The 26,043-nt window shown below is 22.7% G+C and overlaps 1 protein-coding gene across 1 annotated transcript; it reads left to right on the top strand.

Annotated features, from left to right (window-relative positions):
* The first annotated feature begins 4,030 nt into the window (after positions 1–4,030).
* LOC145839294 (uncharacterized) lies at positions 4,031–25,478 on the top strand. The gene is made up of 4 exons (XM_082946891.1): positions 4,031–4,268; positions 4,352–4,519; positions 24,823–25,136; positions 25,185–25,478. Exons 1-4 carry the CDS (start codon positions 4,031–4,033, stop codon positions 25,476–25,478), a joined length of 1,014 nt encoding a protein of 337 aa, XP_082803017.1.
* Positions 25,479–26,043: the final 565 nt, after the last annotated feature.

Below are 26,043 nucleotides of genomic sequence, written 5' to 3'. Positions count from 1 at the left end.
AAACTAAAATTTCTTTATCTTACTTAAATTAACAACTATGTATAATCTTATTATTGTTAGCGTTTAAAATTACTAAATCATAAAATTAAAATAATTGTTTAAGCATTAAAAAAAAATCCTAATTTATTCATAGAAATTATAATTTTACATTTTTTAAGGGTTTTGAGTTTTATTTGATGTTTGTTAAAGTTAAGTTATATAAAAGTTATAAAAACTAAACTAGTGCTTTATAAAAAAAATTAAAAAAACCAATAATATTACTATTGAAATAGCAATTTATATGATTAGATAGCTTTTTCGATGATATTTTTGTTCGAAATATAAAATTCTTAAGTGTAATAAAAAAAAATTTTTTGAAATTTATTAAGTTGTTACCCATAATAAAAAAATTAAAGATTCAAAATTAGATTATCCAAATTAAAATTTTCGTTCACCAAACAGAGCTATTTAATATAAATCCTATTACATGAACATTTTATTCTTTACTTTATATAATTTATAAGTCAAAAAATATTGTTTTAACTATAATATACCTTTTTTATATAGAAAAGTATTCTTAAAAACTTTAGTTTTGTTAAAAACTACATACAATAACTATTATTTATTATAACTTATTGTCTAAAATACAAAAATTATGCCTTAACTTAAAATATATGCTTTTATAACAAAAAATACTACATTTTAACTTAATATTAAACCCCGGCCTGACAAAGACTTGAAGCAAAAAATTATATGTCCAAAGTATATGTAATCTTGTAGCTAAGCTAAAAATCAAGATTTATAAAAGTTTTAATGGCTTTGATGTTGAAAATTTTATTAATTAAAATAAAACTTAATTTTTAAAATATTTCTAGTCTAAACTTTATTATAACTAGTTTTTTCGTTTAATACAGTTTTTATGTTTAAACAAATTATTAAAATTAAATCATACTTTGGTTTTAACAAAAACGTTATATTTTATTTGTAACTGAAATAAAAATAACATTAGTATGCATTAATTTACTTTTAAAACACAAAGGTATGAACTAAAGAAATGCTCATAAAACAATAAAACCTACATAAAAAATCATTAATATTTGTTGCCATTTTAACTAAACAAATTTCTAAAAATTAACAATATGCTCAGTAAAAACTTATTATTAGTATCTATTCAACAATGTGTTTTATTTTTTAGAAGGTGAACTCCTGCCATTATTAAAACTAGCACACAGTTAATTTTGTACTTATGTAATTAAATTTATAATTTCGTTTTTTTTTTTTTTTCGTTAACTATCTTTTTTGTATCTAAGTTCTGAAGAAAATTATTAATTTTTAATATTGCTAATGTCGTTTTATAAATTTTACGTTTTCATGAACATTTTTTTTCATTAGAATAAGTTAAAATTGAAATAAAAATTTGGATGATCTTTGATTTTTTAAACAAAGTAATGTAACTACCTTCCTAAATAGTTTAACTTTATTAACAAATAATAAAACGTTATCCAAAAAGTTACTGTACTTAATAATTGAGTTAAAGATAACATAAGTTAGCACAGTTGATTTCTGCTCATATATTATACTTGTAAGACTACACTGCTGGTATTTTTTAAACTGTTAGTATTTAATAACTTATTTAATGTTTATTAAAACGTATATATTTTTTAATTACTAATGTTTCTGTTTTTAACTTTTTATTGATTTCTTTATTTTTATTTTTTGCAGAAATAAGTGTTTGAAATGAACATATAAATAAAATCAAACATGATTTATGACTATTAAGTTAGTTTTTAACTACTTAAGATATATTTCTGAGTTTTAAGCTCTCATTTTAATTATAAATTTATTGTATTTATATATTAAGTTGTTGATGTAAACTTACTTTTGAAAGTTTTTAAAAAGTATAAATAATTTTTTTATTGCAGTTATTTTTTTTTCTAAAAGTAAAAATATAGTCAATTCAGACTACATAAAGGTTATTTATCTTTTAATAACTTTATTTTAAACTTTTTATTGTTTTATTTGATTTCAAGGTATATTTTTGACTAATACTAATTTTTATTTCATGTATATTAGTATGTATATTATAAAGATAACTTAACCTTACTCAAACTTACACAATTTTTGAAATTATTAGAGCAAATAAAAAATCAGTTTAAAGTATCAAAAACCAAGTAGTTCAACATTGTATTAATTATAAAAATGCCTATCATTGTACTATTCACTGAATTGTATTTAATAAATGAATCACTTGTAATAAAAAAATTTAGCGGAGCTATCGTTACAAATTTTTAAAAACTCTAATTAAAAAGTTTTACACTCATTTGTCTAAACTTTAAAAGTTAAGAAAATCCTTTTTATTAATTATTTTGTCTTTTCACCAAAAAACAAATTATACAGAATTTCACTACAACACAAAAAATTATCGTTTAAAATGTGTTACTATTACATAAATAAAATAATCTTAATTTATCTTTATTTATACTTTTTGTTAATATCTTTGATATATACTTGATAGTGATAGTTATGATCAAATTTTTACTAAATAATGAAATTATTATAAACAAATTAAACTGTAATTTTTGCATATATTGCAAATTACATAATCTGCTCTAAATTTGAAATGAATGAAAACGTATTAGGACAATTACATATTGTTTTATTTATACAAAAACTTTATAACAAATTTTTGTTGGAATACTAATACACATCAATGAAAAAAATAAAACTGTATACTATTAATCTAACTACAAAGTAACGGTGTTTTTTAAATTTTTTTGTAGTTAACAATTATAAGACTATTAATATTAATACGCGTAAACATTTATAATACTTGTTTTTAAATAATAGTGCTGACAGAATAAAATCGGAATTTCCAGCTTACCAAGTAAATCAAAATAAAACGAGTAAAAAGATTAAATGTTACTATTTTACGCCCAGAGTATTAAAAACTATTACTACTCCAAAGAAAATAAGTTTAAATGTGATTTGTGGTACTTTGAAAAGTAGCATAAAGACACATATGTTAGTTCATACAGGTAGGAAAGATTTTCAGTGTGAAGTTTGTGAAAAAAATTTTGTTAAAAAGGGAGTTTGAAAGTTGTAGAAGTAAGTTCATACACACACTAAGATATAAGATCAGAGATGTTATGTTTGCAAAAATAAATTCTTAGAAAGGAAGTTTTTATAACCTACTTACTTTATTTTGAAAACTATTTTTTATAAAATTTTGATGTTTTTTTTGCTATTTATGATTATATATATCTCTTAGCAGTATTAGCCATTTATATTTTGTTTTAAAATAACACTTACAAAAGTTTTGACTACTTAATATGTTAAGTTTTTTTTATTTTAATAATAATAAATTTATGTTATTATAAATTAAATCTTGAATAAAGTTTCATAAGTTATATATAAATTATTTAAACTTAATATAACAGCTGTTAACAAGCTTATTTTCATTGACTTATCATATTGTTTACAAAACTGATATGCAAATACAAAGCATTATTGTTAATTTTACCTATAATAATAAATGTACTATAAGTGTAGTATATCAAACCTTGTTAAAAGTCTACTTGACTTTTAATTCAGAAAAATGTAGAAATATTATCTTTATGTTTTTGTGAGTAATTTTATCAATAAAAATAAACGTTTTAAGTTCATTGTGTCTTTCAGAATTGATTTTGTGTCAATTAAAATATTCGTATTATCATTTATATTTGTTTTATTGTTTTGATAATAAGAAAAAATTTAAAAACATATACATTTTACTTCAAATTAACATCAAAATTTATTTGTTGAAAATTAGTTTTTAAAGTTTGAACAACTAATAGCATTTTTCAACAAAAAAATAAAGCATCGCAATCAAAAAAAGGTAACTAGCCAAAACTATAACATATTTATGTGGAATTAAAATTTTAAAACCAAACCTTTATTTTTATGACCATGTTATATAAAAATGAGAGAACAAGAATTTTTTTTTTACCTAAAATTATAAATAGTACGATATGAAAACATGTACAAAGATATTTAATTTAAGCTCATTTCAAACATGGATGCTCTTAAAAATAAGAAACTAGCTTATGTTTGCAATGTTTGTGAGAAAAACTTCTTGACAAAATCGAGCTTGGATAGGCATATAAAGATTCATTTAGGAGAAAGACCCTACCAGTGTGATGTTTGTGACAAAAGTTTTACACAAAAAAGTCATTTAACAGTTCACATGTTGGTACATGGTGGTAAAAAAGAATTTCAATGTTTTGTTTGTCATAAGTTATTTGCACGGAAAGGTCATTTAAAGCCTCACTTAGTTACTCACACAAAAGATAAACTGTTTAAATGTGGTTTTGTGAAAAAAGTTTTACAACAAAAGGAAACGTAAAGAATCATATGTTGATTCATAGTGGAAAAAAAGAGTTTCAATGTGAAGTTTGTGACAAAAAATTTTTCCTTAAAAGTAATTTAAAACAACATATGTTGACCCACACAAAAGTAAAAGCTTACAAATGTATTGTTTGCATGAAGAAGTTTTCTATGAAAAGTAGTTTAGTTAACCATTTTAGAATTCATTTAGGAGGAAAACCATATTGTTGTGCAGAATGTGGTAAATGGTTTACGAAAGCTTGTGATCGAACTAGGCATATACGTAGTTAGCATAAGGAATTAAGTAAGGAACAACAATCAAAACTGAAATGTAAAATACAAAAAAGTATTGTATATGATTACCTGGATTTTGATAAAAACTAGTGTATTGTATTTTATGTAAGGTGATTTCATATGGATGTGAAGAATGTGAAAAATTGAACAAACACGCTTATCTTCAAAATCAGCATTTACGTACTCTTGATAAAGATTTAAATAACTATTAGCAGTTGTATATATAAAGAAATTAATTGTATATATAAAGAAACAATGTTTATTATTATCTAGTGTAAAGGTGGTGATAACTTTAGATCCACTAATTGTTTCTTTTAAAATGCTTAATTAAAACTATATTTTTTTAGTTCTTAAAATTTTATAAATTATCTAAAGTGATACGCTAAACCTATAAGAGCTAATTGTGCTTAAAAATGATAGTTTACGTTTTCAAATAATATTTCAACATTGTTTTCTAAATATGATATCCATAAATATTTTAGTAATTTTATAAACTGGTAGTGTATAAATAATTGCTTTTGGAATAAGATTATTATAGAAATAAAAATAAAAGCTAAAACAATTTTGTTTTTATGTTAAATTAAAATAAAACTAGTGTTAAATTCAAAAATTGCCATATTTATAAAATATGAAGATAAAACCTAAAAAACTGTATATTTGTATATATATATAAATTAAATAAAATTATTTTTTAACACACGTATAACCTTCACAGCATCCGAGGAGTCTTGATCCTTTGCGGGCCGTAGTGAATTCCAATTTGACTTTTCACATTTTAAAGCCTGATAGAACCTTTTATTATAATTAATAAAAAAGGTTTTAGGAATTTAAAACAAAAAGTAGTTAAACTATAGCATTTTACCGTTTTAAATAAATACTCGCGGGCCGCAGATTTAACTTTTGCGGGCCACATTCCACTGTACACATAACTCCCGGACCGCAGTATGCCGACCCCTTCATTTAAGTAACATTAAAACGTTTTTTTAGTGTGAAGACTTATATGAAGCTTATATGAACATTTCTTAAGAAAATATTAAGTAGTTTGAACAAAATAATATTCAAGTTAGATTGTAAAGACGTATAACTTAAAAACTTGTACAAAATATGTTATGAGATATTTGTTTTGACATCATTTTAATAAGTTTGCAAATTCAAGTTCTATATATTTGTAAATATGTTTATTTTCAATAAAGGTGGCGTGTTTACATTATTTAAAGGGTTTAGGTTGTATGAAAATATATTAAAAGTTTAAATATTTCTATGAAAAATTAAATTATAAATACTTTAAATCAAAGAAATTTTTTCTTTTGTCTGGCTTATTACTGGTTTTAAATTTTACACACTTATCGTAAATTCTAAAATCAATAAAAAATCATCTTTTATAAATTTATGTGTCGAAAATTTCCTTTCAAAATTACACAAATAAAGTTTCAATTATTATCTGAGTATACTGTAATACTTAAATTACAATTCACTTAAAATTTCATAAGCAAAAAAATTAAGTATAATGAAACAAAAATAAATAGAAAAGAGTATTTTGTTTTATACTGGTAACTTTTGATAAACATATCTGCTTAACTTCTTAAACACCATGTTTAAATACAAACATTTATTCTAATAAAATTCTTGTATTTTTAATATAATTTATATTTACAATAGAAGTTTTCAGATTAACAATACAAAAACTGAATAAAATTCTAATTTTGAGTAAAAAAACTATTAATATTTTTTCTGTTTTCGACAGTTAGTCATCAAATTTACTTTTAAAAAAGTTTATATTCAAATCAGTTAGTTAATTTTCTACCAATTTTAATTTAAATTAATTCATTTTAAAGTAAACATTTATTGTACTTGTATATTAAAAAAGCTTTCAAATGGCTTTTAATTTATAGACATTATAAAAACTTCATGTACTGTCATCAATTAATGTATAATTTGAACAAATACATGAAGTAACAAATTTACATTTTTTTAAAATATATGATATAAAGAAAGGTTATTTATGCACGAAGCACTTTTGCATAAAGACTCTTTTGCAAGTTGGGTAAAATTTACACGAGTGACACCTTTCAAAAGAGTAAAAAAGTAGTAATGAACTAAAAAGAATTAAGTAAACAAAAAAAAAATCAAAAAAAAAAATCAAAAAAAAAGTACCAAAAAAAATAAGTAAATAAGTTTGCAAGCTCAAAACGTATTAAATCATATTGAAGATGTGTTTCTTTTAGTTTTCTGCTCAAACATATTTAATCATATGGTTACTTTTTCAGTCAACGTGTTGTTGTTTAGCGTTTAAAAAACTTAAATTTTCTTTTTGATACTTTATTTGCTCTTTTTAGTAGAGCTTTTATTTGTAAAATATTAACTTGTCTTGAAGTTGATACTATCACGTTCTAAATAAAACTCGTACGAACTCCTGAGTTCGTAAAGATGCGAGATGTTACTGTAGGTAACTATATAGTTATATATTTTGTTAATAGATAAAGGCTAATTTATGTAAACAACTTGATTTGATAAAAGTTTGCGAAAAATGATTAAATGTTTATTTGGTTTACTTGTTATATGAGTACTCAAAAAAACATTTAGATTGCTAATTTTTTTTAGTTAATGAACAATCTGAAGTAATAAAACCTCAATGTTTAAGAATGTTAACCTTTCAAATTTCTTTAAAATCTGTTTTATTTTATACTAAGATTAAGAAGTGGTTTAGAATATTTACAGTACTAATTTTATGTGTTTCTTGATATGCAAGGTCGTTTATCTAATTTATTTATAAATAATTTTCGCTCTATTTGAAATCATGTAAAGTAGTCTTTTTATATAAAATATAATTAAATTTCAAACCTTATTTGTTTTGAAATTTAAAATAACAACCAGCATATTTGTAAAACATCTTTTCAAAAGTAATTGAGTAAACCACTTTCCGCATTCTGCACATCCATAAGGTTTCTAACCTAAATGAATTCTAAAGTGTTGAACTAAGTTTTCTTAACTTTACATTCGTGAGCATTTACTTTGGTGTGAGTCAACATATGTTGCTTTTAATGGTTTTTCTGAGTAACCTTCTTTTAACAAACATTTCACTGAAATTATTTTCTTTCAGTATAAACTTACATATGTGTCTTTATGCTACTTTGTACTTTAACTTTTTTTTTGATATTTATCATTTTAAACAACCTTTTTTAGTGTGAGTAAATAAATGTGGTTCAAATGACTGTTCTGTGAAATGCATTTATGACAAACATAACATTGCAATTCGTTTATACCACTATGTATCAACCAGTGGCGTCGCGTGGTATTTTTTTTAGGTGGTGCAGAATTTAAAAAAATATCAATTATTTTAATAAAAATATGTTTTTACTGTCAAGTTTGAAAACAACTGAACTTTTGCTACACCTGAAGATAAGCTTTGCTTTTAAGGGCATAGGGGGGATGAAACAATTTGATCTTATTTTATGTAGTTTTTACTAAGCTACAAGATGCTTTTTACAGATTTTAAAAATTCAGTATATGTTTTAAGATATAGCCGGTCAAAGTCAAAGGCAACAAAAGGTTCATAATGGGAGGCACAAACTAAAACAGTGTTTAAAAAAATGTTTTACCCCCCCCCCCCCCCTTTATGCCCTTAACATCTACTTTAGAATTATTTTACTGAAATTACTTTATACAGTTTTAATTTAACTACAAGTCATCTTTTATCAATATAAAAAATTCTTAAAATTTTTGAGATATGGTAATTCACAGTCAGAGGTACAAATGAATTCTTATTTTTATAATATAAACTCAAACAACAAACAAATCAAATCACTAAAATCATATCTTTATTTTATAAGTTGGCCTCAAAATCTTTAGATGTTTCTTTTATAAAACAAAAAAAGATTGCTAAATTAGATATTTAAAACACCAAGAAAAAAAAAGTTATAACAAAAGTTTTTTTTTGTATATATAAAAATATATATTGATACTTAAAAATTGAAAACTAATTTCACTTCAACAAAAGTATAAATTTTAAAAAAATTAGGATGAAAAAGTTTAATTATAAATTCTTTTAAAAATGATGGAGAATATAGATTTTCAGTAAAATTGTATTTTTTGCTGTTTTGGTCTGCTCCTTGTATAATAAACCATTGTACTCTCTGGCTTTGACTGGTTGTAACTAAAAGTTTAATTGGAAATTTCAAGTTTATTAAAGAGTAACTATTAGCTTTCTGAAAAAGTTAAAATAAGAACAACATGTAAAAAAGTGCCTATACACCCTTCCCCCATACTCCTCACTAATTTGCACATTTTTTTTTACAAACATTAACATTTTTATTAACTTTTTTTCTAATTTTAATGTTTTTTGTTGGAGATTTAAAATTCAACAGTTTTTTAAGGGTATCTTTTCTTTATTTAATATTTATTTGTTTTTCATTTTGATGACAGTATTTTTCTCAGGAGCTCAACTTTTTTAAGTTTAGTTGTGAGGCTGTTGAACTTTTCAAGAATTTTAAAGATAATTTATAAATATGTAACCATTATAGAAATAAAAGTTTGGTTAGTTAGTTTTCATGTGGCCATAGGGGTAAAACACTTATTTTTCAATTTTAAATAACCTTGTTAATTTCAGAGTAAAAATTAAAACTGATTTAGTCAGCCTGAATATTTTTCTAATTTGGTCTGTTTTAATTTATCTTGGGTCATCTTGAGTTTTTAACATTTCTAAGTTATCCTGATTATGAGGCAAGGCAACCATGTATCAACAATTTTTTCTAAAACTTTTGCTTTGTTTATAAAAAAATTAAACCAAAAGTTATATAAAGTATAGGTAGACTAAATTTTCCTAAAATGTTAAACTACTCTAAGTAATCAAAGTTTCTAAATTAAGGCTATTTACTTTATTTAAATATGTGATTGTTTCAATAATAATATTTTTTATTTAATATAAATCTAAAATATTTTTCTGTAACAGTGAACTAGAAGTTTATAATAAACTTCTTAATTGTTTTTTTCAGAACTTGAATTTTATTATTTATTTTATTAACTTTATGATAACAATAATCAGTTAAGTTAAGTTTATGTATGCAGATTAAAATAAAAAATAAAATTTTTAAGACTTTGGTGATTTAGGGTTTTTATCTTTTTTTTCAAAATATGCAATTTATGACAAATCTTTTAATAGAAGTGATCTGTTAAATTTAAAAAATCATGTGAGTACATAAACTGAAGTTTAATCCTTTGCAGTAGCTTGCTTTGTTTTTATTTTATGTTTACAATAGATTGTAGATGATACTTAAGCAAGTCCTGTTTTAGGGAATTTTCAACTTAGCTTACTTACCGCAAGATATTGATTTTGCGGTAATTCTTGAAGAAATTTTGCTTTTTTGAGTTCATTTGCGGCAGTCAGCTAAGAGTTTGCGGCAGTGAAGTGGGCAAAATGGTCATTTCAAAATTGAAGTTTTAAAAGAGATTTCGTTAAAAAAAATAACGAAAACGTTATAGATACTTATTTTTTTTCTTAGAAAATTTCAAGGTGGTGCAGTTGCGGCAGTGCAACACCCCACGCGACGCCCCTGGTATCAACATATGTTGTTTTAAATTACTTTTTCGTGCAAAACTTTTGTCACAGAGTAACATTTATATGGCTTTACACTTGATGAATTTTTATGTGCATATTTAAGCTTAATTTACTCTTGAAACTTTTGTCACAAACATTAGAAACAAAATCTTTTATAACACTTTTGTTGCTTTTAGAAGTATGCATTCTAAAGTAAAATAAACCTAATTCTTTAATAATATTAAACACTTGCAGATGTTTTAGTTGGTAATCATAAACATAAAAAATCTATTACATTAGTTGTTTTCTGCATATTTATTATATTAATTACTTGTCTAATATTTTCACAGAAATTACACCAGTTGAATAAAGTTATCTTTTCAGTTTCTAAAATTGAAACTATAATAGACAATCAATTTTTTATTTTAACAAATACTTAATATAAAAATAATAAGTAACTTAAAATTGCTAACAAAACGTTAACAAGTTGACGCTACAAAGTATTCTTAAATTTATAAAAACTTCACAACTGCGACTTTTTAATAATCGAAAAGAAAGTGAATGCCTCATTTGCTATAATAATTTGTGACGTCGATGCCTTGAAATTACAAAATTTTACATTCGGAATCAGTGTAATTAGGTGATTATTCAAGACGCACAGCGGACATCTGGAGGAAGTTTTTAGAAATAATTGTCTGCATTATTAATACTGTAAACCGTTCAAAACGTTACAAACTAACTTTTTAAAAACGGCCGCCATAACTTCTTCATAAAGATTTTAAGAAGAATAAATGTCCTGCTATGCAAACATGTTGTATTTATTGTAGTTGTTTATAAATAATTGTTGTAAGTATAAATTTTTTCGAGATAGTTAAATATTCTTTTACAGTAAAAAATTAAATTAAAATTTAGACTAAACTAAAAATTATAAGGTTTTTCGTTTTTTTTAAAGTAAAAAAGGGTTTAACTACAATTAATATCTTTATCTTGCGACTTTTAGGAAAATACTATATTTAATTTTAAACATATTTTAAAACACACATTATATGGTCATAATACATTTAAATATAATGAAAAAATAATCAAGTCTTATTAATGTTATATACAATATAGCTATTATTATGCTTAGATCAATAGTTTTTGTAAATATTTTTATAATAAATGTTCTTGTAACAATTTTTATCCCACAAAAATTTGCAGTGAGGTAATCTATAAAGACGTTTTATGAAAAAAATTAACTGTTGATTTGATGAAATTTTTAGCAGGACAAAAACTCTGCAATATTAACAAGTCGTAATAGTAGTAATACTAACCAGACATTATTATTTATTTACTTTAATGACAAAAAATTAACTCTAATTTACTTTCAAAACTAGTATATTTAAAGATAAAATAAACCTTTTAAGTATTTTAAACACTAAACATTAAAGTTTAATTTATTTTTGAGATATTAAGGACTAAAAGAATTAATATGTTGGTTTGAACGACTTACAGAAAACTAACAAATTTGACTAAAAAAAGCTAGTTTTGTTTTGAAGTCAATGCTTTATTAAAACTTAAATCAAGTTTTAAACTATGAAGTTAAAGTCATCTAACATTTTTTTTCAATATACATTGGGCTAAAAACTTGCTTATTTATATTATTTGTTATATTTTCATCATATTTATGTTTTCTTAGTAGTCATTACAATAAGTTTTCATATATAAGTATGATTTGCAGTAGAAATATCTTTGTTTCTGAAACTATTTAATATTTTATCTATAAAATCTATATTTTACAAGTGAATATTCTAAACAAAAATTAAAGATGCATAGTAATATTTAAAAACTTAACTTTGAAAGTTACTTTATACGTAAGCTATATTCTAAAAATCTAAACATGATAATTTTATTTAAACAATATAAAAAGAAAGTTCAACTAAAAATGATATCAAACTATAATGATTTATTATAATTTAATAAAATCTAAAAACTTTTTAGTTTAGCTCTTAAAAAAATTATTTTTTTATTCATATATAGCAGTTAAGCTAATTAATAGAAGTTTAAAATTATATTTTTTTTATAAAAACACCACAACCAATAAATAGTTTTAAAGTTAAACAACAACTACTTAATAACTAATAAAAATTAAGTCCGTATCAAAATAAGGCAAAAAAACACCATAACACAACTAATATCAACTATTTTTGAATGAACTACTTCTTTTTTTAAATGTTCATATTTCAAAATAAATTACAAAATTTAAAAAGAATTGTATTCAAAATTTATTAGTTTTAAGAAATAGTTTACAAAGCAAAGTTTTAACCTTATTCCTTATTTATTAACAATAAGCTAATACATTGTTATTAGATAATTTTTCTTAATACACATTAAAAGTTTTAATTTAAGTATAAAACCAATTTTATTACATTAAGCTATCTAAGACTTTAAAGCTTAGATGTTTTTTTACATACTAGAATTTGTATAAAATTTGAGTTTATATTTTCTGTACAAATAGTTTACATAGGAAATAAAGTAACTTAAATGATTTGAATAATGTATTAACTTTAGTTATATAAAAATTTATTAATTGTTGCAATAATAAGATTTACAAAAAATCCAAAAATATTTGAGTTAAAAAGTATTGAAAAAATTAACATCACAAAACTATTTTAGATTGTTAATTTGTAACAATTGGCTAATTTTTTATCTATAAATAGAATCAAATTTAAACTTTATTTTAACAGTGTCGTACAAGAAGATTAGACAATTTTGAATTAATTTGAGCTTTTTACAGTTCTAAAAAAATATATAGCTATTTAAAAAAACTTGAATACTTCAAATAAATTCATTCAAAGGCTTAGTTTCATTCTTTAAACAAGTTCTTTAAGTTATATTTTGAATTAATTAAGTTTAAGACATTTTAAGTAGAACTAAAAAAAATGTTTTTAATATAAAAATTTATTTTCATTATTTTGACTATAATATTCTATACTAATATTTTACTTCTTGTTTTTTTAATGATTTCATCATGGTTTAAGTCGTCGTATTTATATGAATTTGAAGTTTCTGGCGCTATATCAGAAGTTTAAAACTTTTAAACTTATATAGAAAAATGATATATAAAACTTATTTTTTTGTGTAACGCCTAAGTATAAAAAAGGGATTAATGCAATTAAAGTTATAAACAAAAAATGTAATTTTTTAGAAACAAAAGTTAATCAGTTGGTACAATTTTGGCAATTTGTTTTTGATCAAATTTTATGCTTTATAAGAAGTCAACCGTCAAAGAAAATAAAAAAAAAAATTTTTTTTTGAATAATATAAAATAATATGGTAAAATTATTTGTTAATTTTTTTTTGTAGTTCAAAAAGTGTTTTTAATAAAAAAAATACAATATGGTTTTGATTGTTTTCTTTGCTAATCAAGTAAACCATTATAAACTTAATTGCTTTGCGGATATATATGGGATATTAATTTGTATCTTAAAATCACAGGTTTACTGTACTTAGATAAATTTAAGTACTGTAATGAAGTTAATTTCATTTCAAATCCTGTATAGAAATATAATAACATATCCGAATTGCATTAAAAAAATAAAAAAGTTTTAGTAAATATAATCAGTAAAACGTTTATTTTTAAGATCAAAACTTTACAGTCATTATTCATAATCACATAAAAGCTATTACAACACCAAAATATTAAAATATCACATATTATTTGCCTTATTCACAATTTGAAAAAAACTATTTTTAAATCAAAAGAGCTAAAAGCAAAACAGAAATCTGATTGTTTTTTTTTAAACCTTTTGTCCGTATGACCAGAAAATAAGTTTCAACATTTAGGCTGTATTTTAGAATAATAAAAAGTCTACAACTATCGTAGAAAACTTTTTATTAAAGTATATATAAACTAGTATGTCAATTTTTACTAGATCCTAGTCCTCTTATTAACAGATTACTGATTTTAGAAATAAAAATACCTTAATAGGGCTGACATAAATATTTCTATTGATCTATTTTGATGTGTAGAATATTAGCTAAAAAATAGATTGTTTTGAAATTCTCAAAAATAATTTTTTTAATTATTTTTAGATTATATTTAACTATTATCATGTTTTTAGTGTTTTTTAGTCTAAAGTATACAACTCAAATTTTTTGTGCTCAACATTTTTATTTAAAATTTTTTTCTGAACTCTAAAATTGTTAAAATGCACACGAAAAGTATAATTAAGTGACACAATTTATCGCAATCTAGCTGTATGTGAAAATAAAATAATCTACTATAAATATAAGTCAGTTTTTATAGTCATAAATACTCTAATTATTAAATGGATTAAACTGCGTATTATTTTTATTTTTCTTCAAGCTAGTATTAGCATAAAATTAGATTCGTTTAAATCTATATATAGAAACGTTTTTTAATATAAATATATTTATTTAATAATTACATACATATACAATAGGTTGAATAAAAAGTTAATTTGTTGACATTTGTTAGAGTTGATAAAAATCATTCCTTATTAAAACTTTATAAATAATACTTTTTACTACTTATAAAAAATTTTATGATTTTGACGGTACTTGCAAACATTTGTCAACTGTTATGAGTCCAAGCAATTAAAAACTATGATGTTGTAATTAAGAACTACAGAAATTAATATACAATACACAAAGTCTAACTTAACTGCAAATAATCATATACAATTCTTTTTTGTATTTTGCACTTCAGTATGGATTGTTGTTCTACACTTAACTCCTTATGATATGTACGTAAATGCCTCCATCGATTAGAACTATCAGTAAACCATTTTCCACATTCTGCACATCCATTAGGTTTTTCTCCTAAGTGAATTCTAAAGTGTTTCACTAAACTTCCTTTCTCAGAAAATTTCTTTCTGCAAATATCACATTCATGAGCTTTTACTTTAGTGTGAATCAACTTATGTTTTGTTAAACTACCTTTTTGAGAAAATTTTTTGTCACAAACTTCACATTTATAATCTTTTCCACCTGTATGAATCAACATATGTGTTTTTACACTACTTTTTGTAGTAAATCTTTTATCACACAATTCACATTTAAACTGTTTTTCTATAGTGTGAGTAACTAAGTGAGGCTTCAATTGAGTTTTCCACAAAAAGTTTTTATGACAAACATAACATTGAAATTCTTTCTTGCCACTATGTACTACCATATGCTTTTTTAAATAAACTTTTTTTGCAAAACGTTTATCACAAACTCCACAATTAAACGGTTTTCCTTCAGTATGAATTCTTTCGTGAAAATTTAGTTGTGATTTTGTTTTAAAATTTTTTTCACAAAAATTAATAGTTAGAGCATTAGTAGTAATACTACTTTTATCATTTGTACAAGCATTCATGTTAAAAGAAACTGACGTTTAATCTTATAAGATCTACTTTTAATTAACAATAAAAATATATTTACAAAATTTATATAACGAGCTAAACTAATAACTTATATAAAAAAAAGTGCAGAACCAGGAAAGATTGTTCACTAATTACTATACAATCATAAAATCTTTAACTACATCCCATTAAAAGTTTTTTTAATACGTTTTTAAAATATTTCTTATTAACTCTCTGTTTACAGTAAACATTACTAATAAACGTAAAAAATCAAAGCTGTATTTTTATCTATATTCAATGCTAATTTTTAAAATAAAAAAGCATACATTAAATAGGATTTTGCTATTTAGCCTTTTATTGTTCAGCTCAATGCTTTGTTATTTATCAAAAATCAAACATAAAAATATAGAATTTATAAAAAAAATACTATTTGTAATAAAGTAAACTTAGTTTCGATAAAAGTGTTCAAAAGCATCATAGCTATTTGTTTATTTAGTAAAGACGCTTGATTTATTATTTGGTAATCACAAAAAAAAAAATTAAGACTAAATTTGTGAAAAGGGAAAAACTATTATTAATATGTTGGGTTTAGTGTAAATTACAGAACAAAGATTGTTAGTTGAAAAAGATAAAAACAAACTTTGAGGGTTTTTTTCTGTTAAATATCAATAATTTTTTAAATTTTTTACATACTACTTAAGTACATTTTATCATTAAGTAAAACATCAACTATAGAAAAAACAAGTGATTGTTAGAAAGTGTTTTTAATCAAGGAAAATAACTTAATTTGCTTTACTAAATATTGAAGTATTTAAAAAAAATTAAAAAACCAGAATTAATATTGATTATCTTTTGATTTTTTAATTTTTAATTTTTGACTTTAAAATTCTTTAGTTTGGTTCTTTGCTTTTGAAAATAAGGAATGTTTAGTTACCAACAAGCTTTACTTTAAAATTAATAGCTGTTTTATTTTAACTACTATAGCTTGGTGTTCTACTTTTAATTTAAGAATTAACTTTTGTTACAAATATAAATTTACAAAATAGTTTATTGACTTACAGCGTTTTGTTTCACAAAAAATTATCATTTTTACGAAATATAATATTTGCAAGTATTCTCCTGCGTGAAGCCAATGACCTCTTATCTAAAGCTACATAAACAATGCGTACAAAAGGAATTATTTTCAATTTAGAATAAGCTCCTTTGTAAATGATTTATTTTCTTTTTCTCGTTGTATCTTACTTAAAAATTACACAATTGAATTGGGCTTCTGTCATTAATAACAAAAAACTAGTTTTCTTATTCGTACTACAGTTATTTTTATATTAAGTTTAATATTAATATTTTTATTAATTCAACTTATTAAAACTTTCAAGTTTATTAGTACTTTTAAATTTATTAGGTGTAAAAAAATTAATAAGAAAAAAATAAAAATAACCAGCTAAAATATAAAAATTCGTTATATGTAAAAGTATACTTGAAACCTTGTTTAACTTTATTGTCTTAAAAGTATTTTGTGTTTAGATAAGTGTTACTTTGGATACATTATACTCATAAACTTAGACTAATTTTAAATCAACTAACTGTTTGATTGTTGAATTTTATTTATACTACCTTTTCTTGTTTAAAGCCTTAAATAAATAATTCATTCACCATAAATAGTAAAAAAAAAATGTTTTGAAAATGCCTTCAAAGTTGTAATTAAACATTTTATTGGTTAAAATATTGTTAATCTTGATTTTGAAACGTTTTATAATAAGTTGTTGATGATTTTTTAAAATATAAAGCAGATAAAAACTATAATAGAAAACTTAACAATCCTTTACAGTGTTTACTCTTGCCTCTATTAAACAGTTATTTAACATTTACTAAACTTTTTTTTGTTAGTATAAGTCGTTCAATTAAATAGCAAACTAAAAAAGATTTGTATGTAAAAATTATTCAAGATGAATGATGAATGATATTAGATCAACTAACTATTTTAAAACAACTAAAAAAAATTTAAGTTTTTTCCCATACATTTCCTTTAATGGAAAGTACTAAATTATTTTTCAAGCTTTTATATTTGTACAAGTTTTAATTTATCCACATAAAGTCCATGACTCTTTAGGCGTAAGTTTTTCAATTTATGACGTAATTAAGTTGTTGCAATCGGTGTAGAGCTGTGACAACTAAACAATTTTGAATAGTTTTACCAAATATATAATTTCAAAATACTTTATTAATCAAAGTTTTTTTTTTAAATTTAAGCACTTTTGTAACAAAGTGTAAAAAAAATTGTAAATTAAATCATTTCTGAAAAAGTATTTATTTGTTGAGTTACAAAATTTGTTATTGATTATTAATATAAATTTTTTTTTATTCACAATAAGGCAACAATGTTTCACCCCTAAAGGATCTTCAGGCCTACAAAATAAAATAAACATAAGACGATGGATAACTAAAAATATACAACAATGCAAGAAAATACAATTGAATTTAAATTAAACTAAAAAATATAGTGTTATTACTTGGTTATTAATTAACAAAATTTAAAAACAATAATAATGAAAAAAAAAATTATAAGTTTTAAATAGTATTTATACTTACTTTTTATAATTACTAACTATTAAAAGTTAATTGTAAGTACTTATTGATTATTTTAATTATTGTAATTAAAAGTTAAAATTTATAAAAACCAAATTCATTATTATTGTTTTTTTAATTTTTTTAATTAATTACCAAGTAATAACACTATATTTTAATTTAATTATAGTTTCTTGCATTATTATATATTTTTAGTTATCCAGCAATTTATATTTATTTTATTTTGCAGGCTTGAAGATCCCTAAGGGGTGAAACATTGTTGCCTTTATGTGAATAAATATGTTTTATATTAACTTTGACTCCAAAATTAAATTGTTGAGACCTGTTGTGCTTTAGACCCAAGGAATAGTCCTTGAACATACTTATTGATTGCTAAGTATAATAATTTTAACTTTTTATCAAAATGTTTTATAACCAATAAAGTTAAAATTAAATTATAAAAATTAGTTGTTAGATTTAATTAATTGTTTAGATAAAATTTATCCTTTCCTTTTTTTTTTTGAAAGTAGTTTAATTATCTTTGTCCAATAATATAAATTTACAGGTTATCAATTAAACCTAATTATCATATTAAATTATTCGAGTTCAAAACACTAACAAGCTCAAAATTATTTTTTAAGAACTAGTACTATTAAGGATAGTGTCCTCCATCGTCATTTTGATAAGCACTTATTTTTTCGAATATTTACTTTCATTTTAAAAAGGGATTTTCCAGCCTTGAAAATTGTGTTACACAAGCATTTAATTAAAGTATGAAAAATTTCCCCGAAAAATATTAAACTCTGTCGAATAAATTCTGACTATAAGCACGAGTTTTGCTAATGCAGCGCGCTTCCTATGATGCAAAGTTGCCAGTAGTGTCTCTATAATAATACGTTAATAATAAAGTTATAAAGTTTTTCAATCTTAATGTCGGCTGTTCATTGTATGAGTCTTAGCACAGCTTTTTGCTCGACTTAGCAGCAACCGTTCTATATTTGGTCAGCGTTATCTCATTTTCTTTGTTTACTTCAAATCCATCGTGAGTTTTCGTTTTTCCAAGTTCTAACCCGAGTTTCTTTCCAGTTGTTGTCAAAGTTGATGGTTTTATTGCATGTTTTGTTTAATCGCTTATAAAATAGTAATTACTTGTTGTAAGTTTTATTAATTGTTATGAAAGTAACTCTAACGTATGTTTTTTATATTATTGCTAAGTAGTTTAAACAGTAATAATAAACTTTTATGAGTGTTGTACTTATTTTTTAATTTACTATAACGTAACTATATTGTCTTACTTAATATTTGTAGTCAAAAATATAATGTTTCTTTGTGTCTTTTAATCGTTTTAAAAGTAATATTAACATATACTTTGTCTAAGTTAAAATCACTTTTTTACCAATATAGAAAACTGTTTTAATTAGTTTTCGTGCTTTCATATACTGTTAGAGTTATTAAGTGTTTACTATAGGGTATTTTTTCTATATAGATTTTGCCACGAAGACCTTATACCATTTTACTATTAGCTAATCTAAGCGATATAGGATTTAATAAAATTTATTCGAACACTTGTTTTTTGATAGCGCATCATTAGTACTCTAATATTTAACTTTTTTCCAATCGTCCTAAAAATATCTTTTACGCCCACATAACTATAAAAGACCCTTTAATTATAATGACAATAGACCTTGTAGGTCATAACTTTGATTAGGTCAGATAGTTATAAAATTAGTAAAAATGTTTTTAAACTTTTTATCATTAAAAATAATTTTAAATCTATGGCATTTAAATTAATAATACACTATACTGTCAATTTTATGTTCTCTATGTTTTTATGTTAATTCGATTGTATACTTTAAGTCAAATTGAAACCAAAATATAAAATATAATATGTTTTAGTTTAACAAATAGAAATAAATAGTTTACTAACTTACTTTTAGTTACTAAGAACTTCAAATAAATAGCTACCAATATAAACTATTCACTTTCTATTTACATTACATTAACTTGTTAACTTTACTATTAATTGCTTATTTAGAAAAAAAAGAACCAAAAATTTTTGCAAAAAAAAATTAATAAATAGTAGATAAATCAGGGTTTCTAAAAATTATTACTTAAAGTACCTTTTAGAAGATATAAAAAAGCTATTTCCCCTCCAACAGTTCTTTCAAAAAGCTACCATTAAGTATTTTTTTTTCATCATCAACTCCTGAATATCTAGTTAAATTTATAGTTTTTAACCTCGTTGTCCCTTTACTGGTTATGCTCCTGTAAATTTCTATAATGGCCCTCAAGGGGCTACTTGACCCAGTTTGGGAAACCATGAGCTAAGTGTTTCCTAGTTATTTTAGTATCCTTATTATTCTTATTTTGTTTATGAAATCTACAAAACGTAGCTGAAAATATAGTTTTCCAAAATACATAAATAAAAATAGTTTATATGCAATCAATATAGAGGTAGTTTTGTAAGTTTTCCGTTAAGCATAGTAATAAATAATATAAAATAGGTTTATAGCTGTTTATTCAGAAGCTGTTTCTTTAATATTAATTTTGTTTGTTTATGTACCAAAATATAGTAAATTTGTAGTATTAAACGAAATTACAAAAAAGTGTTATCATCAATTATTTTATGTTATGTAGTCCATAATATAATTAAAGTCTGTATTTCCATTAAATGAAACACTTGCATTTTTTACATTTTAATCGCTTTTTTTATAAAAGTTTTAATTTTTCAGACAATACAAATGTATAAATTAAAAATGTGTATTTTAAGCACTGTTTTCATAAGTTGATTTTAGTATCACAAGTCTTGTTGTATTGATATTTTTCTTTACTATTTAAAAGTTTGTAAGTTTTAAGCAAGTGGTATAGTATTTTAATGTCATGGTATTTAAAACTACTAAACTATGTAAAAAAATATTTTCAATACTTAATGTTTTTAAACACGATTACAGACCTTTTTAATTTACTATTATTAAACAATAAAGTATATTTATTTTGTTGACTATACTGAGTTAATAAAATGTAGGTCGGAGTTAAAATAACATGAATAGTAACTTAAGTAGTAAACAAAATAATTTGTTCATACAATTATAAAACCTCTACTATTAACATTTAGCATAAACTTATAAAGTTTAAAAAGTTAAAGGAGTGTTAAAGGCACTAAAACTGTAGTGAAATTTAACTTAGAATTAAATTTTTTTACTTATGGTTTTAGTTAGTCATATTTGTAAAATTAATTTATAAGTGTAGTTGTACATGAGCTAGAATAAGTTTTAACCTTATCAAAAAATGATCTTTTACGTTAGTTTTTAATATTACTTAGTAGTATTATATGTTGTAAAAGATAAAATAGAAATAATAAAAACTTAAACTAAAAACAAACTAAGTTATAATCGATACAAATTACTATTTACTAAACACTTGACAACATAGTTCTTTGTTTACAAAATCAATTGAAATATAAAGACTCGGTTTAGTCACTAAGTATTTTTTCAACTGTAACCAAATATCGAAATTTGTTTGTAATGTAGTATCGAATTAAAGTTATATCAAATGTAATATCGATTTAGAAAAGTATCAATAGGTAGCATAACAAAATATATTATCGAAAAATAATAACAAAATACTACCAACTTAAAAAAATTAAAATAGTAACTGAAAATGATAAATTGTATTACAAACTTTATAGTAGAAAAACTTCATACGAAAGGCGTGTCTAGACTTTTTTCAAAGGGGGTTTACAGTTTTTTTTTTGTTTTTAATTTGCTGATATGTCAAGTATGAAAAAAATTAGTTACTAATCCTACTACAATTGTTGTTCTTCACATTTAAGAAAAAAGTATTTGAATAGTTGATACATAATTTAGCTCGACTTTATTTTAAGTATTCTTTATTTTAGGGTATTTTTTAGTGTAATAATTAATAAAACAGTATTGAACTTTTAAAGCAAAAAATAAAAGTAATAAAAATCAAAAATACTAAAAGTGAGTTTTTAAGAATTTTGTTTATTAGAAAAGTAGCTTTGCATGTTTTTTTATTAGTTTATAGAACCAGCATATTTTAAAACTTTTAAGAATTTTTTGTTCAATAAACTAAACTTTTAAACTTTTTATTTATCAAAAAAGTATATATGCTTTGCTAGTTCCATAATACTAAAAAAACTTTTCAGTATTAAAGTACAACCATATAATTTTTTTTAACTTCATTATGTTTACAATTACATCGAAATGTTTAAATTTGCCATTTTTGCTTTTTTCGTTTTTCAAGACAGTAACACTAAAAAATTTTAATCAGTTATTACATGTCAAAATTATTAAGTATAAAATTTTAATATGATAAAGCTAAATTCACTTGACGAATAGTAGTGTTTTTTTATTGTAAAAACATAATTAATCATAGTTTGTCATAAGATCTTCGATTTTTAGCAGTAGAATTTCGTGCAGTTGATGTCATAATTTTAATAAAAAGTGAAAAAATTATTTTACTGTAGATATTTTCAATAATATTTGCGTTGATAAATTGTTTATTGCGTTGATAAATTGTTTATTACCTTGAACTAAAAAATATTAACATAAATCTAGAAAAAACATAGTAAACAGTTTAATTTTACAAAAAGTAGTTATAAACATAAGTAAAACAGTATTTTTTTTTACTAACATAATACATTTAAATATTACACTAGTTTAACTTAAAAGGACAGCTTAAATACCATATTTTTACAACTTGTTAGTAAAGCTTATAAACTTAAAGTTTATATAGTTTTTACCATCGTTGGTTAATACTGACTGATTCTGAAAGCATCTTATTTTAGTTGTCAATAGTAAAATACAATTGCATTCTAAACGTGCTTAAATAACTTTCCCCAAATTTAAATTGTGTTATTAAAGTTTTAATGAAATTTTAAGTAATTTTTAAAACAGAGAATTTTAATATCTTTTGCATGGTTCTTTATATTGTTATAGTGTGATTTTGTTTTTTAATATAAAAATAAACACCGTTAGTCATTGCCGATTTCGATAAATAGAAGCATGTAAAGTAGCATTTAGTATTACTAATATTACTGCAGTTATTTTTAATATGGTTTATGGTGTGGATGTAAAATACAATAAACCAATAAAAGTTTCTTAATTCAGTAGCCTTCAATACATAAAGGTATACAATGATGTCCTCGGGCGGATCTAAAAAATTATAAAAAAACAAGATTGTAGGTTACTTAAATTATTTAGTTGCAGAGCAGTGTACGTGCGCGATATAAACCTTAACTAATTTGTATTTGTTCAATTTCTATTTCAAGAAAATATGTGCATACATTACAACTAAAATTAAAAACAGTGATTACATTGTTTTCAAAATACAAATAAATTTACCTTAATAACATTTATCAAACATAACTCAAAGATAACAGAATGTTTTGTTTTCTATCATGAATAATAAATTATTCATCAACTTCTAATTTTTACAGCTCTATAGCCCTCGGTTTGTTTTTCAGCTTAATTATTGACTTTATATGGTTAAAAAAGTTTTATAATTTGAACTTATGATAGATTTAATATATAAGTTAAAATATTAATAATTTTAATTTCTGTAATTTACTTTTATTTAACCTAATATAAAAGAATAAAGTTAAATGTAACCGGAATATATAATAAAAAAAAAAAATATTAAAGACTTTGAAGACCTCGGTTCATTTTTGTAATAAATAAGTACTTTTTAAAAATCTGCTAGAATCATCAAAACTTTATCAATCTTTTTCCGAATAGGTTTAGTATTATAAAGTTAATATGAGATGACAACTTCAAATATTCCTTACAACTAATTCTAATGCATATCAATAAATACCTCACTTATTTAAAATGATAGTACAATATTATAAAAAAATTGAAAATTTATCGCCTTAATAAAATCTTCTGTAGGTGTACAATGGGTTTTACTCAGATTACACACAGCATAATACTAGAATATTATTAAACTACAGTCACATAAGTACATGGAAGTTAAAAATTTGAGCTAAAATTAGTTGATTATGTTACATCGTATTAAAGAAGAATAACTTGAAACTTATTTGTTTAAATTTATTTTGTAATATGAGCGAGTATATATTAATCAATTGATCTTTTTGTACACAAAAACTAAACTAATAGGTTTTACTGAAAAAGTTGTACTTGATTCAAAAATGTTTACATTGTATGATGCTTTATATGAAAAAAGCGTTTAGTAAACGTATGTTTTTAGCAAGAAAAGGTGTAATTGTAGTATGTCATTTTTTACTTTTTGTAGAAAAATGAACTTGTTAGCTTTTTATTTAACTAGCATCTGAATAAAAAAAATGTGTTTTTATTATTATCGTACAAAAAAGAAATTAGCACTAAAAAGTTTAATTTTAGAAACTTATTTATTATGTTTTTTTTTAATTTGACAGTGAGCATGAACGGTACTTAAGAAAAACTAATTTTTTTATAGTTATGTTTGCTATCAAAAAAGTTAACTAGAAATACTTAAAACACATATAAAAACATCTTTAAGAGGATGATGTTTGAAATTCTATGTTTGTTTATTCAATAGTAAACAAACTTTCGTGGTTCTTAACTGTAAGTTTTTTTTTATATGTTTTTAATTTAAATCATTATACTCGTTTGATAAACTTTTACTGTTGATAATTAAAAAAATATTTGATAGGATTTGTTTTTAGTTTTTTTAACATGAATGCTTCTACAAATGATAAAAGTAGTATTATTACCAAAGCTCTAACTTGTCATTTTTGTGGAAAAAGTTTTAAAACGAAATCAAAATTAAAATATCACGAAAGAACTCATACTGGAGAAAAGCCGTTTAAGTGCGGAGTTTGTGACAAAAGTTTTGCACAAAAAAGTCATTTGACTCAACATAAGCTGGTACATAGTGGTAAGAAAGAATTTCAATGTTTTGTTTGTCATAAAAACTTTTCACAGAAAAGTCAATTGAAGCCTCACTTAATTACTCACACTAAAGAAAAACGTTTTAAATGTGAAGTGTGTGACAAAATTTTCACTATGAAAAGTAGCGTAAAGAGACATATGGTAGTTCATACTGGATCAAAAGATTTTGAATGTGAAGTTTGTTGAGAGAAATTTATTTACAAACATAGTTTAAAAAGACACTCGTTGACTCACACAAAAGAAAAAGCTCATGAATGTAGTATTTGCAAAAAGAAGTTTTCAATAAAAAGTAATTTAGTAAATCACTTTAGAATTCACTTAGGAGAAAAACCATATGGTTGTGCAGAATGTGGAAAATGGTATACTCAGCCTTCTTCTAGAAATCATCATATACGAACTCATCATAATGAACGGAATAGCGAAGAACAATCAAAATTGAAATGTAAAATACAAAGAAGTATTGTTTATGATTATCTGATGTGAGGTATAAACTAGTGGAATTTGTCTCTTGATCTCTCTTTGAGAATATAATTGTTTTACAGAGCATGTAATACAGTTCATATAGAATGTTGACAAAGTTTTATATCATAAGTATAAGTTGTAAAGTTAAAATTGTTTTCAACTTTTTAATATTACGATGGTTTATTTGTGATACTTATCTCAACCAGCATATAAACCCATCCTAAGGTGTCAAACATAAAGTATCAACTGAAACTGAATTGTAAATGCAACGAAGTATTGTTCATGACAAACTGGTTTAGTCGAATATCTAATGCATTACTATTTTTCGGTATAACGTAAATGTATAACTATTATTTTTAAATCACTTAAATTTTATTTCTATTGTATATATTAAGTAGGCAAAACTTTGAAAGTTGTATATATTTTACTAAAACTTATTGTTAAGTTTTTATTTTTATAAAAATACTTGTGATGGTGATGTTTATAATATATTATATGTTTTTACGAGGTAAGTCTTATCGACGAAATTTTTTTACTATGTGAATATATGCAAGAAACAGTGTTAAAAAAATTTATTTTATAAGCT

Source organism: Thalia democratica, chromosome 6 (assembly GCF_965202585.1).
Source record: "Thalia democratica chromosome 6, ktThaDemo2.hap1.1, whole genome shotgun sequence".
NCBI classification, from domain to species: Eukaryota; Metazoa; Chordata; class Thaliacea; order Salpida; family Salpidae; genus Thalia; species Thalia democratica.
The sequence above is the reverse complement of the archived record's forward strand: the minus strand, read 5'-3'. Positions and strand labels throughout refer to the sequence as shown.

Bases quoted from the DNA above. Each gene is read 5' to 3' on its own strand.
- LOC145839294 (XM_082946891.1), top strand. From the start codon at position 4,031: ATGGATGCTCTTAAAAATAAGAAACTAGCTTATGTTTGCAATGTTTGT. The intron at 4,269-4,351 runs GTCATTTAAAGC...TTACAACAAAAG, and splicing joins TAAGTTATTTGCACGGAAAG to GAAACGTAAAGAATCATATG. The intron at 4,520-24,822 runs GTAGTTTAGTTA...TTATTACCAAAG, and splicing joins GAAGAAGTTTTCTATGAAAA to CTCTAACTTGTCATTTTTGT.